Genomic DNA, 12,948 nt, shown 5'->3' with positions numbered 1-12,948 from the left:
TACTTTGTCCTGTGCCGTCCCTTTTGGAAAGCAGGGTTGAATTCTCTGCTTCCGCTTTCAGCCTGGCCCAGTCAGTGGGTGGGTGGTCCTTCTCTCCTCCCTTCTTCCCTCTCCTTTTCCCCACCCACCCTTCTGCCTTTTCAAATGAGTACAAATAAATAAATCATTGGCATGCCTCCTCATACCACATGAAAGGAATTTTATGTGTAGATTTACTGAGCTTTTATTTTATTACCTGTGTTTAAGAAAAAGCCTATTTGCTTCCAAAGATCATATTTCAAGCCTATTTATGAGTGATAAAATTGTTGTAAAAGTAAGCAGAGTCTTAAAGTTTAGTAGACCTGACTGAATCTTGATGAAAAAGTTGACATGAAGATTGATTTGCAGCTGTCTACTCCCAGGCTGGAGTTTCACAAGTCTCCCTTGAAAGTGGTTCTGCATTTGAGAAAAGTTCCAAGTTTCTAAATAATGTTTTTCTTCCTTCCTAGAAACAAGCCAATGACCTTGTGAACACCCTGATGAAATGCACACCTCACTACATTCGCTGCATAAAACCCAACGAGACCAAGAAGCCCAAGGACTGGGAGGAAAGCAGGTAGGGTGCAGCCGGCAGGTGGGAGGTGGAGACTGGCCACAGTGGGCCTGGCTGCAGCCTCTGCCCAGCAGCTGTCATTCTCGGCCACAAACAGGAGCATTTTCTGTTGTCTGATGCATTGAGTGTGTCCTTGTGCCTTAGCTTGCTTTTTATTATTATTATTTTTAATTCTTAACGTTTTGCCACATTTGGTTCAGATGTTAGATACACACCCATGTATACTGTTTTTTCTCAAAAACAGAGGTACTAACATTTTTTGAGGGGAGAGGTCAAAGCCTGTATGTTTGTGTCCATCTTTTGCTAAAATGTTAGCATCACCACTCAGCTCTGAATTAGCAATTTATAATGTTGATTTTGGCTAGTCTGGGGGCAGATGGAAATAACAAGACAAAACCCTAACACTGCAAGTTGGGATGGATTTAGAGTTAGTTTGAGGCTCTGTGTAGGCGTTCTTGGTGGGCTTAACTCTGGGTCAGCACCCACAGGATGTGGCTAGAGTGCTTAGCGCATGTGCTCAGCTTGGGGCCAGCAGGAATGTGCTGGCAGAAAGGCTGTCCCTTGCAGGAGCTCATGAAGAGCCAGGGGACATACTGGGGGTGATGCCATTCCTCCCAAGTGTGTGCAGAAGAGCGGGGAGACCAAGTGAGAGGTACAAAGCCAAGAAGATGCTGGTAGAGCTTGTCCAGTGACCCCTCTGTGCGCTGACCTGTGAGGAAGCCCATGTCTGTGGGCCTTCCTGCCAGTAGTGCTGCGGGCCATTGGCTTAGGCAGACTGGTGGTGGTGTGGAGTTGAGAAATTGGAAGCTGATGAATGAAGGTGTTTGGGGGAATGCACATGCCTATGGACTTTGACCTTGATGTGCATTGGAATCAAGAAAACGGGGCTGGGGAGAGCTTCCATGCTCGGTGACCTCAGCTGTGAAAGGTAGCACTGGTCGTTACCTCAGCAGGTGGTCAGATCCCAGGGTATCAGCCTCCTACACCGCAGCCTCTTTTCTCATAGAGCAAGAAAATAGTCCCTGTTAGGTACCAAGAGAGTAAATCAAGGCTTAACTTCAATGGGAAGACTAGGATTAAAATTAATGACCTCCTACGAGACGTGTGTAGATCCATTTCCCATCCTGCCAGCGGGATCTTTATCAACCATTACAAGAGGTAATGAATCCTTCATAGTCATTTAGTACCTGAAGGTTCTTCTCTAAGCCTAGTAATTCATAGTGCCATCTGTTTCCTCCTCTGAAGAAGGCTAGCTGCAGCAAGGGCAACCATGCGGCCTAGTGCTTAATATGTCAGGACCTTTCCATCCCATAGCTGAGTGACTGGGTTTGAGTCCTGACTCTATGTCTGATCCAGCTCCCTGTCATTGCAGACCCTCCGAGGCAGCGGGTGACGGCCCATCACCCGTGTGGGACACCCAGATTGAGTTGCAGCCTCCTGGCGTCACCCTGGCTCTGCCCCAGCTGGTGCAGGCATTTGGGGAGTGAACCAGCGGATGGCAGCTCTATTTGTGTTGATTGTGTTGATTTCCCCCCACCCCCACCCCACGTCTTTCACAGACACATGCTCACCTTCCCCCATCACCCCACATATAAAGAAAAAAGAAGTTTTGGAGTTTGGATGTCAGGTGCTTCCCTCTGGGTCATCTCATCTACTGACTGCTATTTGTAAGGCATCTTTTCCGTTATACCACTGGAATTGTCCCATTTCTTCTCATCTGAGATTCCTCCCATAACGCTCTCTGTTACTGATTCCTGGACTCTGAGGAGGAGCTCACATTTGCTAAGGTGGTCAGTCCAACTTTTACAACTGTGCACTGCCCTTTTCTGGGTTGCTCTCATGGTCACCGTGGTTCTCTTGCCCACTCTATGAAGGCTTCTTCGTACTTTCCCACTCCTTAGCTCTCCTGCTGGGTCCAGACAGGCAGCTCGTTTCCCTGACTGTCCTCTTCCAGGGGCTGACCACCACTCCCGGGTCCTCCTGTGATGCGACTTGCACCTAGATTCCAGCTGTTCCCCCTTTTGCGCGCTTTTCTGGTAATCCTTTATTTGTCCTCCTTTCTAAATGATAGACACACTTCTTTGACAGCAAGTAGGTAGCAGAACTGACATTACTTCCACTTGAAGATATAGAATGACTTTTGGATCCTTCCACTTTGGTTCTCAACCTTGAGATAACTTTGGAGGACTTGTTGAGATTTCCAGGTCCTCCTCTCAGCATTTCTGCCTCAGTGCATCTGAGGTAGACTGAGGAAGATTGTATATGTATCTCCATGCAATACAGGTGCTGATGGTGATAGTGGTCCATACACATCACACTTTGAGAACCACAGATCTTGGAAGGCAAGGGCCTGGACTGGATTTTGGAAGACACGTACTGATGCTAGTCCTAAATAGGACTCCTTGTCTCCTTAGTCTTTATTCTTTTCCTCTGTAGACTCAGTTCACTCCAGAGCAGTATTCCTTCCACGAATGAGCACTTCCGCTCTGCTCCCCAACACTCCCATTAGAAATGTCCACTCATGCACCTCCTGAACACCTGGGTTTCCACCCTCCAGTAGAAGGGTGCTGTCCTGGGGAACCTCAGAAGCAAATTGTGAGAGTCTTAGGAGCAGAAGTATTGCTAAGCAGTGCCTTAGCCTTCCCTCCCCGATTTCAAAATCCATCCATCGCCCCTTCTCCGACTCTTCCCAGCAAACCATCTGACTTGAAAACATCTCGCCATACAAATGCAATACCCACAACGTATCCTCCTCTACCCCAAATAGCTTCCTCAGTGGAAAGCCCCTCTCAAAGCGAATTTTCCTGCAGCTCCTGTTTTAGAAGTTCCCCAACACTGATGATCCCTTTTCATAAAATGCAAGCTGATTCATTGCAACATCAACAAGGGAGACATTAAGCCAGTAGATTTACTCGGGAAATTCTCACAGGATTTCCCCTTGTGTTCCTGATTTAGATTTTTTTGCTCCTATTATTTGAATTGCAGAGAACATGACATGCATTTGTGTACAAGAGAGTTAAGTTCAAGTGTTAGTGGGTCAAGTGATGATTGATGTTGCCGGTAAGGTTGCTTGCTGATGGGTCCCGAACCCTAATCCTGGTTCAGGTTTTCTCTGAGATGGAAGCTTTCTCTCCATCTGTGAATGGGCAGCACTGGGACCGTGAAAGGACAGTGTGCCTCCCTGGCAGGCGTTAGATGCTCAGTCACGGGTTTGGGGGAACAGGATTATTCAGTCCACAAGTTGATCCACCGTAGGGTTTTTTTCTGTTCCTGTTGTCAGTGTGGTTTTGTTGTTGTTTGTTTGTTTGTTTTTACTTCCTGCCTCGTGGCTTGTCTTAGATGCCCACTTGCCCTCTGGGAGATCTCAGGCCTTGACTTCTGTGAGTTTAAGGCCCAGGATGATCTTGAGAGAGGACTTCCCTCAAAAGACAAAGATGACACGACCAAGGGAACGGCAAGGCCTGTCTGGCCAGGCAGACACAGAAGTTAACTCGGATGCTCTGATGATGTGAGCTTTTGTATGGTACAGGGTTTGTGAGCATCCTAGACAAGGAAACTTGTGTTAAATTTCCTGATGGTGAAAGTTAGAATGAATGAAACAGTATTTTGACACAGGGAATATTCTTCCTTATGTGATTCATGGGAAATGAAATTTATTCTTGAATCAGTGGGTGATACATCCCCTGCCTCGAAGCTTAGAGTGAAACCAATGTCTGTGAAAAGGATCTTGAAATGAGCCAATATCTGAGATGGGCATCCTTGTGTTTATTCTTCTTACTGTAAGGAAAAGGCCAGTGGGGAGTTTTGTTTACTGAATCAGATACCTTCTCCTTTGGTTCGCTAGCTGTCAACCTCCTTGCCTCCCTGACCTATCTATCTTCTGTTTCATCTACCTGATGACCTGTCTGTCATACTGCAGGAAAGTGGGTATTGATTATGAAGACATAAAAAGTTCATTATCTTAAAGGGGTCAGCCTCTCTGGCTGATGGCTCAGATAAGACCAGTCAGGCTCAACGTCTCCACCTCTTCTTTGAGCTCTCCTCGCCCCCCTTCCTAAGCCACAGGGCTTTCCTGGCACTTTTACTTTCATGGGACCCTCTGACCTGTCTTCCTCTGCACCTGGCAAATTTAGGACATCGTTCCTGGTTCCTACAAATCCTCTGACCGTGAAGATCCATTTCTTTGTCCAGCCTTCTGTTCTGGTTCATGTGTTGTAACTGGAAGGATATTAGACTAACAGCTTTATATTATTCATGCCAAAAAGTTAAATACCTGACAGAGAGGTACCTAACTAGAACCTCAGAATTTAAGTCGAAGAAGGGTTACAGTGTGGCGGAGCCTGGGAGTACATGCAAAACCCAGGTACAGAACCTGGTGTTTATCGCTGTGCTTTGGGTGTCTCTAGCAGGAATCATAGCTTTGTCCTGTTCTGCACCTTGTATGGAAACTGTGTGACTCGTGTGTGGTAGCCATCAATGCAATGCAGCTGAATCCTTGCTAGGGAGACAGCTGTCAGGAGCCTGTGTGGGACTGGAATGAAGATGGGGAGGGGCCTGTATCCCAGGACTGTTCTTGGTGCAGGCAGCCCCGGGGGGCACTATGCAGAGAACATGAGGGACTCCATTAACCACAGAACGATGTACAACCAGCTTGATATTTCTTACTGTCTTCAAACGCCGTATTTCTAAGTGTCTGCTGATAGCCGGCACAGGACTGATCCGTCACACCAGAGCAGGAGTCCAGGGTGCTGTCCTCTGCAAATAATTGCCTCTCAGGGTGCACCTGCAGGTACCTACCAGGCCAATAAACAAGCATCTCCAAGGGCTGGGGTCCGTGGCTTCCCTTCCCTATAGGAGCTCCCCAGTATAGGGGAGCATCAATCCAGGATAGCTCTGAGTCCACCTTCCAAAAATAGTTGACCAGATTTTTACTGTTAAAAAAGCAACTAAAATTATACCTCAGGCATATTTTGGACTATTGTTAACTTAGGTATTTAAAACGAGCAATCTTGAATCCACCTTGTTCAACTTGTTAGAAAAACCTAGACAGATAAGCTCATCAAGTCTAGAATTGATATTAAATTCATCATTCAAGAGCGAAAACAGCTCTCCAAATATTTAATTCAAACATTTAGAAGTTCTTACCTTTAGTTTTGTGAAAAACCAGTGTTGTTGTTCATAATCTGGGTGAGAGGTGTGTATGAGTTTTTGTTTCACTGTTCCTTGAAACAGATCTGTAATATACCGGCTTATACTTGCATTTCATAGTAAAATATTTCAGAATTACCAGTCTAGGTGTGAGAGGTGATTTCAGTGTCGAGACACTGCAAAGTAGAGCCCTTGCTGAAGTGTTTCTCTGCAGCTTGGAATCGGAATTCTGGGGGATGGCTGATGAGACTGGGGAGGGTTTGAAGGGGCTGCCTAGTAATGTTGAGATTGCACATACTTCTTTCCAGGGTAAAGCATCAAGTGGAATATTTGGGTCTGAAGGAGAACATCCGTGTGAGAAGAGCGGGTTACGCCTATCGGCGCATCTTCCAGAAATTCCTGCAAAGGTAATGGACTAGAAATTCTGGGCTTTTATTCAAACACCAGTTAATGGAGTTATCACATCCCATACAATCCACTCACTTCAAGTATATGACTCATTCCATTGAGAAAAGTGCATGAATTAATACGCTCACAGGGTTATGCCTCTATCACCTCCATTCTAGAACATTTTCTTTGTTTTGAAAACCAGTCCTGCCTTCTCTGGTTGTCAGCTCCCATTTCTTCCCTCTCCCCCAGGCCTAGGCAGTCGCTGATCTGAGTTCTGCCCCCCTAAATGTGCCAGTACTCGGCCCTTCTTGTTTTGATTGTGTCTTTGTCACCTGGCTTCCTTCGTGTTTTCAGGGTTCAGCCATGTTGTGGCCTGTTTGCTCTTTGTGCTCACTTGTTGCTGACTGACGTTTCATCTGTTCATTCATCAGCTCAGAGTTGTCATTTGTTGCTGTTTTCTGACTCTTTGGTCTTTAGGAGTCACACTGCTGGAACAATTTGTACACAAGATTTTGTCTGGATATGTAAGAGTATTTCTTTTTCAAAATAAATTATTTGAAAAGAGAGACAGATCTTCCATCCATTGGTTCACTCTCTAAATGGCCGCAATAGCCAGAGCTGAGCAGATCTAAAGACAGGAGCCTCTTCCGGGTCTCCGATACGGATGCAGGTGCCCAAGGAGCTGAGTCATCCTCCACTGCTTCCCCAGGCCGTAAGCATGGAATTGAATTGGAAATGGAGCAGCCAGGACTAGAACCAGTGCCTATATGGAATGCCGACACTACAATGCAGAGAATTAGCCTGTTAAGTCACCGCACTTGCCCTATGAGAATACTTCTAAAAGTTGATAGGGAAAGGGATGAAACGAGAACTTTATTTTGCTACAGAAAAAATTCACAATCCATGATTCCAGAATACACATTTCCCATGAATGTTTTGAGAATCTCAGGTATATTCCTAAAAGTGGCATTTTGGAGTCACCTTTTTGAGACACTGCTGGATTCTTAGGTGACTGTACCGGTGCTGGAGATTACAGTGTATCCAGATCCCTGCCAGCATCCGTGTAGTGGGTGGGAAGTGGTGTCATCTGGGATTTATTATTACTACTATTACTGCTGCGGCTACTGTTTGATAGGCAGTCAGAGGTCTTCCTTCTGCTGATTCACTCCTCAGTTGCCCTCAACAGCCAGGGTTGGACCAAGCCAGGAGCCAGGACCGAGTCAGGTCTCCCACATGGGTGGCCGGGGCTGAAGCCCTTAGGCATCATCTGCTACCTCCTAGGATGTGGATTTGCAGGAACTAAGTTAAGAAGCAGAATGGTCAGGACTTGAACCCTCACAGTCAGATACCGAATGTGAGTATACCAAGGCACAAAATAGCTGCTATGTAAGAATCCTGCTTGGGGGCCTGGTGCACTGGCCTAGAGGCTAAAGTCCTTGCCTGGAACGCTCCAGGATTCCATATGGATGCCGGTTCTAATCCTGGCAGCTCCACTTCCCATCCAGCTCCTTGCTTGTGGCCTGGAAAAACAGTCGAAAACAGCCCAAAACCATGGGACCCTGCACCCACATGGGAGACATGGAGGAAGTTCCTGGCTCCTGGCTTCGGATCGGCGCAGCATGGGCTGTTGCACTCACTTGGGGAGTGAATCATTGGACAGAAGATCTTCCTCTTTGTCTCTCCTCCTCTCTGTATATCTGACTTTCCAATAATAAAATAAAATAAAATAAATCTTAAAAAAAAAATCCTGGTTGAGTATAGGTTTCCCAGAGAGCAGAAGACATTAAGCATTTTTCCATGTACTTTCTATTTTGTATTCTCTCTTTGGAAAAATGTCCTTTCAGATTCTTTGCCCCAGTTTTTAAATTAAGTTTTCCATCGCTTTTAAAAAAATAAAGATTTATTTTTATTACAAAGTCATATATATATATATATATATATATAGAGAGAGAGAGAGAGAGAGAGAGAGAGAGAGAGAGAGAGAGAAGAAGAGACAGAGAAGATCTTCCGTCTGATGATTCATTGCCCAGGTGGCTGCAATGGCCCAAGCTACACCGATCTGAAGCCAGGAGCCAGGAACCTCCTCCAGGTCTCCCACGTGGGTGCAGGGTCCCAAGGCTTTGGGCCATCCTCAACTGCTTTCCCAGGCCACAAGCAGGGAGCTGGATGGCAAACAGGGCTGCCAGGGTTAGAACCACCGCCCATGTGGGATCCTGGTAAGTTCAGGGAAAGGATTTTAGCCTCTAGGCCACCACACCAGGCCCTCCATGTCTTTATTATTGAGTGTATTACTATAATAGAGTTCTTTTTGCCCTTTTTTAAATTTAGGATACATCAGTAGCCACATGCATGCAATAGGCTGTCTGTCCAGTGTAACCTGTGCATTCAAGGTTTTATAGTACTCGTGGCAGACATAAAGTTGAAGTTTATAAAGATAATTTCAGGAAAACATTTAACCTACTTGAACAAATAGGTTTAGAGTATTTAACCTCAAATATTTTTTGCCCAATATCCCTTAGTATATATGACAGGACCTATACTTAAATTGTCTTTACTTTGTGTCATTTTCAAAAAGGATATAATTTAGTGGCTTTGAAACATGACATTTCTAACTTCTCCAATGGGTCTATGGAGTTTAGTGTGTTTTTTGCATCTATTTAATTTCCTTTAAGAAAGAGGGAAGTGAAAGGAGGAGGAGGAAGCCCAAGTACGTATTTTAATCAGCAGAGAGCTATTTCTTTCCTGTGTAATACAGAGGGAGGGTGTCAGGATGGTTTTTGTTTTTAATTCAAATTTTATATAACAGAGGCAGCAAGGTGAAGAAGAGTTTTAGTACTCTTTAAAGACTTCCTAATTCAAAAGGCAGCGTCACAGTGAGCACGGAATTGTCTACCTGCTGGTTCACTCCCCAGATGACCACAACAGCCAGATCTGAGCTAAGTAAAAACCAAAAGCCATGAACTCCACCCAGTCTCCCATTCGGATGGCAAGTCTCCGGTTTTGCTTGGGCTGTGTTCTGCATTTCCCAAGTACCTTAGAAGGGAGCAGGACTGGAAATGGAGGAGCTAAAACTCAAGCTAGTGTTCACAAGGAACACCAGGCTGAACAAGGTCTTAAGTACTTTTTTTTTTTAATTGGAAAGTCAGATATACAAAGAGTAGGAGAGACAGAGAGAAAGATCTTCTGTCCGATGATTCATTCCCCAAGTGGCCACGGTGGTGAGAGCTGAGCCAATCCAAAGCCAGGAGCCTCTACTGGGTCTCCCAAATGGGTGCAGGGTCCCAAGGCTTTGGGGTCGTCCTCGACTACTTTCCCAGGCCACAAGCAGGGAGCTGGATGGGAAGCGGGGCTGCCGGGATTAGAACCAGCTCCCGTATAGGATCCTGGCAATGCAAGGCGAGAACTTTAGCCATTAGGCTACTGCACCAGGCCTGGCTTAAGTTCTTCTAATTAGACAGTTCATCCCAGGGGCTATATTTTTTGCCATGAGATTAAGAAGCTGACTGACCAGTTACAGGCTTTAGCCAAGGGCCCCTGATTCTCTATAATGAACCCTCCTCAGCTCAGTTCCCACACTTTCAGGTTGCCCTGAAATGTGGAGGTGGATTAGGCTAGCACTCTGTGCACCTGCAGCAGCAGCAAACGTGTAAGAAAGAAGTGTTTGGAAAATAGAGGAAATGAATGTACCCAGCCTTTGCCTCCACCATATAGTGCTGTCCATGTGTGCCTAACGAGATGTTAGTTGTAAGGCTTTCTCAGATGTCGTAAGATTTCTGTCATTCATCTAATTGTGCATGTGTATGAAATCCAGCATGATGATTTGGTCCATGTATTCTTGCCTGATGATGAGACAGTGACGAGCCTTTGATCTTCCTAAGATGGATCCGCAGTGCTCACTCAGGGCGGGGTCTCAACTTCAGCTGCCGAAGTGCATGTTAGACTGCAAGGTCCTTTGCTCTGCAGCGCTGTCCTGGGTGTTCTGCGATGTTCAGCCTCATACAGATGCCAGCCTGCCCCCTCCCACTCACTGGCTCTGACAGTGTGTCTGGAGATTTCACCATAGCACAGCCAGTCCAGAGCCACTGGCTTAGAGGATCATTACACCTTTTTTTTCTTGCAAACTGGATTTCTTGGAAAATGAAGTCAGGTGCCTAAAGCAGTGAATGAAAAATATTCTCACCCATCTTAATCCTGCAAAGTCTGCCCCTTATAATTCCAAAATATTTATAAATTTATGCTCCTTTATTTCTCATGTACTTAAAATCTCATTTTGTATTTACACATTTTTTCCTTTTTTTTTTTTTTTCTTTATTTGAAAGGCAGAGGCCAACTAATTCACTCCCCTCCAAATACCCATAATAGCTAGGGCTGGGCTGGGCCAAAGCCAAGAGCTAGGAACTCAACTCAGGTCTCTCGTGTACTTGAACCATCATCTGCGGTGTTCCAAGGTACACAGTGGGGACCCCAGGAAATGGAAGCAAGAATCAGACTCAGACTCCAGTGTGGGCTGTGGGCAGCCCAGGCAGCATCTTCACGCTGCTGTAAACATCCTCCAAAAAAGGATGTGAAGATAGAAATCTGTCAGATTTTTCTGCATCTCTTCTCTTTTTGGGGGGAGGGCGGCAAAACAATTCTGAAAGACTTCCTTCGTTATACATTACTGTAAAAACCAACCAGCTTGACTTGCAGTAGCTTGGAGGAGCAGGCAGTGCATAGCTCTCCTAGGAGTGTTTGTGTTCACAAGGGCTCCTTACGTGAGCTGTGACATGACCTTGTCCGTGACACTATGAGGACCTCTCAAGTGACTGGCTAGCTTCCTGATGGCATGCACGCGGTGTTTCACTGTGTTTCACACTGAGGAGGCTTTGAGTGGAGTCTCTTCTGCCCTGTGTGTTGAGGAACTTGCCTTGAAGGGATTGTGGCTTCTCTTGCTGTGGGTTTTTTCTTTCAGGAGTCACAGAGCCTCATCTTGTAAAAAGCAGGCAGCTTCATTATTGTCATGCTGTCTTCGTTTGAGAGTGCTAGGAGTGTCAAAGTAGGGAAGGAAATTTTTCAGTGAAAAAATGCTTTTTCAATTTCCCACAGAGTGTTCTAAAACTGTTCTTAAGCTGAATACTCAGTGAGTCCGGGTTTATCAACGATTAAGAAACACTTTCGTTTTCCATCAAGTCTATGAGTGTGGAACTGTGGCTCTGTCTTCAGAGGCCTTGCAAATAACTGAACCGCCCTATACTTTTCTTCTCACCAAGACTACAGGAAAAGCCTTTGCTATTTCTCTTTAGAAGTTCACAGAAAGGCTGCCCAGTGAATAAACAGGAAGTAAAAACGTCAAGGGAGCGGAAGTGTGAATACCCAGCGCAACTATCATGCACATGTATGATACAGCCCTCCCTACACCGGAAGGCCAGTGGTTCTGACACTCCCTCCAGCCTGGTGCTGGCACGGAAAGCAATATGTGTGTTCATTTCCTTTTTGGGTAAATTCTTTATCCAACATCCTTCTTGACTGGATATTGAAGAACAGAAGTCAGAAAATACTTTCATCCCCCAAACCAGTGGGCTGTCTACTCCAAGCTAATACCACGTTGCTTCAAGCAGTAAAATGAAAAATTGCTTCTTGCCACCTTCCGACTACCATTTCCATTTCTTTGCAAAGTGTTTTTTAAACTGTGTTAGCAACGGCAGCCAGATTGTCAGCTTGGGACATTGTCTTTAATTTCTTCAGAAAATCTCTCTGAGCTGTGCGTGTGTGTTCCTTCCCTATGGCTGAGAGAACAAATTCAGAGATCCTAAGCCTTAGGAAGAGAACATGGTAGAACCGTAAGAGACTTGCAGAGTCTACCTCGGAGCACCCGGCCATCGGCCTTGGTCTCAGGTCAGCCCCTCGGAATACGAGGATGAGAAAAGGGGTGCCTGCTCAGGAGAGGCCATGGATGGAGCGGCCTGGCCGAGAGCTTCCAGGCTGCTGGGATATTTGTGGTCTTGGAGGCTGGAGACAGCTTTCATCCTGGGGCCACCAGCTGGGGGTCACCGGGTGGTGGGCTGCATTTCTTCCTGGAAGAAAACACTGGATCCATGATCCAGAAGATAACAAAGAACCTGTCAACCAAAAGGCAGAACAAAGAGCCAACAGCCTGTAGCAGGACTGTGAGGGGAAAGACTGACCCTGAGTTTTCAGCTGACAATTTCCTGTTGGAAGGAGTGCGAGCTCTTAGCGCTGTCTGTGCAGAATGACCAGAGGCCCCCGTTAGGCAATAGCACCGTTGCCTCTACGGCCTGTTCCAGCTGGTGTGTCCTGGGGAGAGGTGGAATAAGCTGGGGGCATGAAGTGGGAGAGCAGGATTAGGCCCTGAGCATGTTCATGGAGCACCAAAGTGCAGGACGAGGATGGGCCAGTCTTCATGAGCGACAAGGTGTCCCTGGCAATCCCTGTGGGCTGGGTGTCCTCCGAAAGTTCATGGAAAATACATTTATGCTCCCAAATAGACTTAATAGACTTCTCTTTTTTATTTTTCACTTATTTATTTCAAAATTTATTTTACTTGGAAAGAGTTACACAGAGAGAAAGGGAGACAACTGTTCCGTCTACCTGCTGATTCACTCCCCAGATGGCTGCAACAACCAGGGCAGCACCAGTCTGAAGCAAGGAACCAGGAGCTTCTTCTGGGTCTCCCATGTGAGTGCGGGGTCCCAAGGCTTTGGACCATCCTCCACTGTTTTCCCAGGCCACAAGCAGAGAGCTGGATCAGGAAGTAAAGCAGCCAGGACACAAACTGTACACATATAGGATACCAGCACCAAAGAGGAGGATTAGCTTAC

General features: G+C 46.1%; 1 protein-coding gene across 1 annotated transcript in view; it reads left to right on the top strand.

Annotated features, from left to right (window-relative positions):
* Positions 1-12,948, top strand: part of MYO1E (myosin IE) — a 194,525-nt gene that overhangs the window by 142,232 nt on the left and 39,345 nt on the right. The window contains exons 17-18 of the mRNA XM_040969033.1: positions 489-595; positions 6,049-6,147. Coding sequence (XP_040824967.1) covers positions 489-595; positions 6,049-6,147 — 206 coding nt within the window. The remainder of the gene's footprint in view (positions 1-488; positions 596-6,048; positions 6,148-12,948) is intronic.

Source organism: Ochotona curzoniae, unplaced genomic scaffold (genome assembly GCF_017591425.1).
Source record: "Ochotona curzoniae isolate NIBS_2020 unplaced genomic scaffold, NIBS_Ocur_1.0 scaffold_4701, whole genome shotgun sequence".
Lineage (NCBI taxonomy): Eukaryota > Metazoa > Chordata > Mammalia > Lagomorpha > Ochotonidae > Ochotona > Ochotona curzoniae.
Note: the sequence above shows the minus strand (reverse complement) of the source record. Positions and strands in the feature narration are given on the sequence as shown.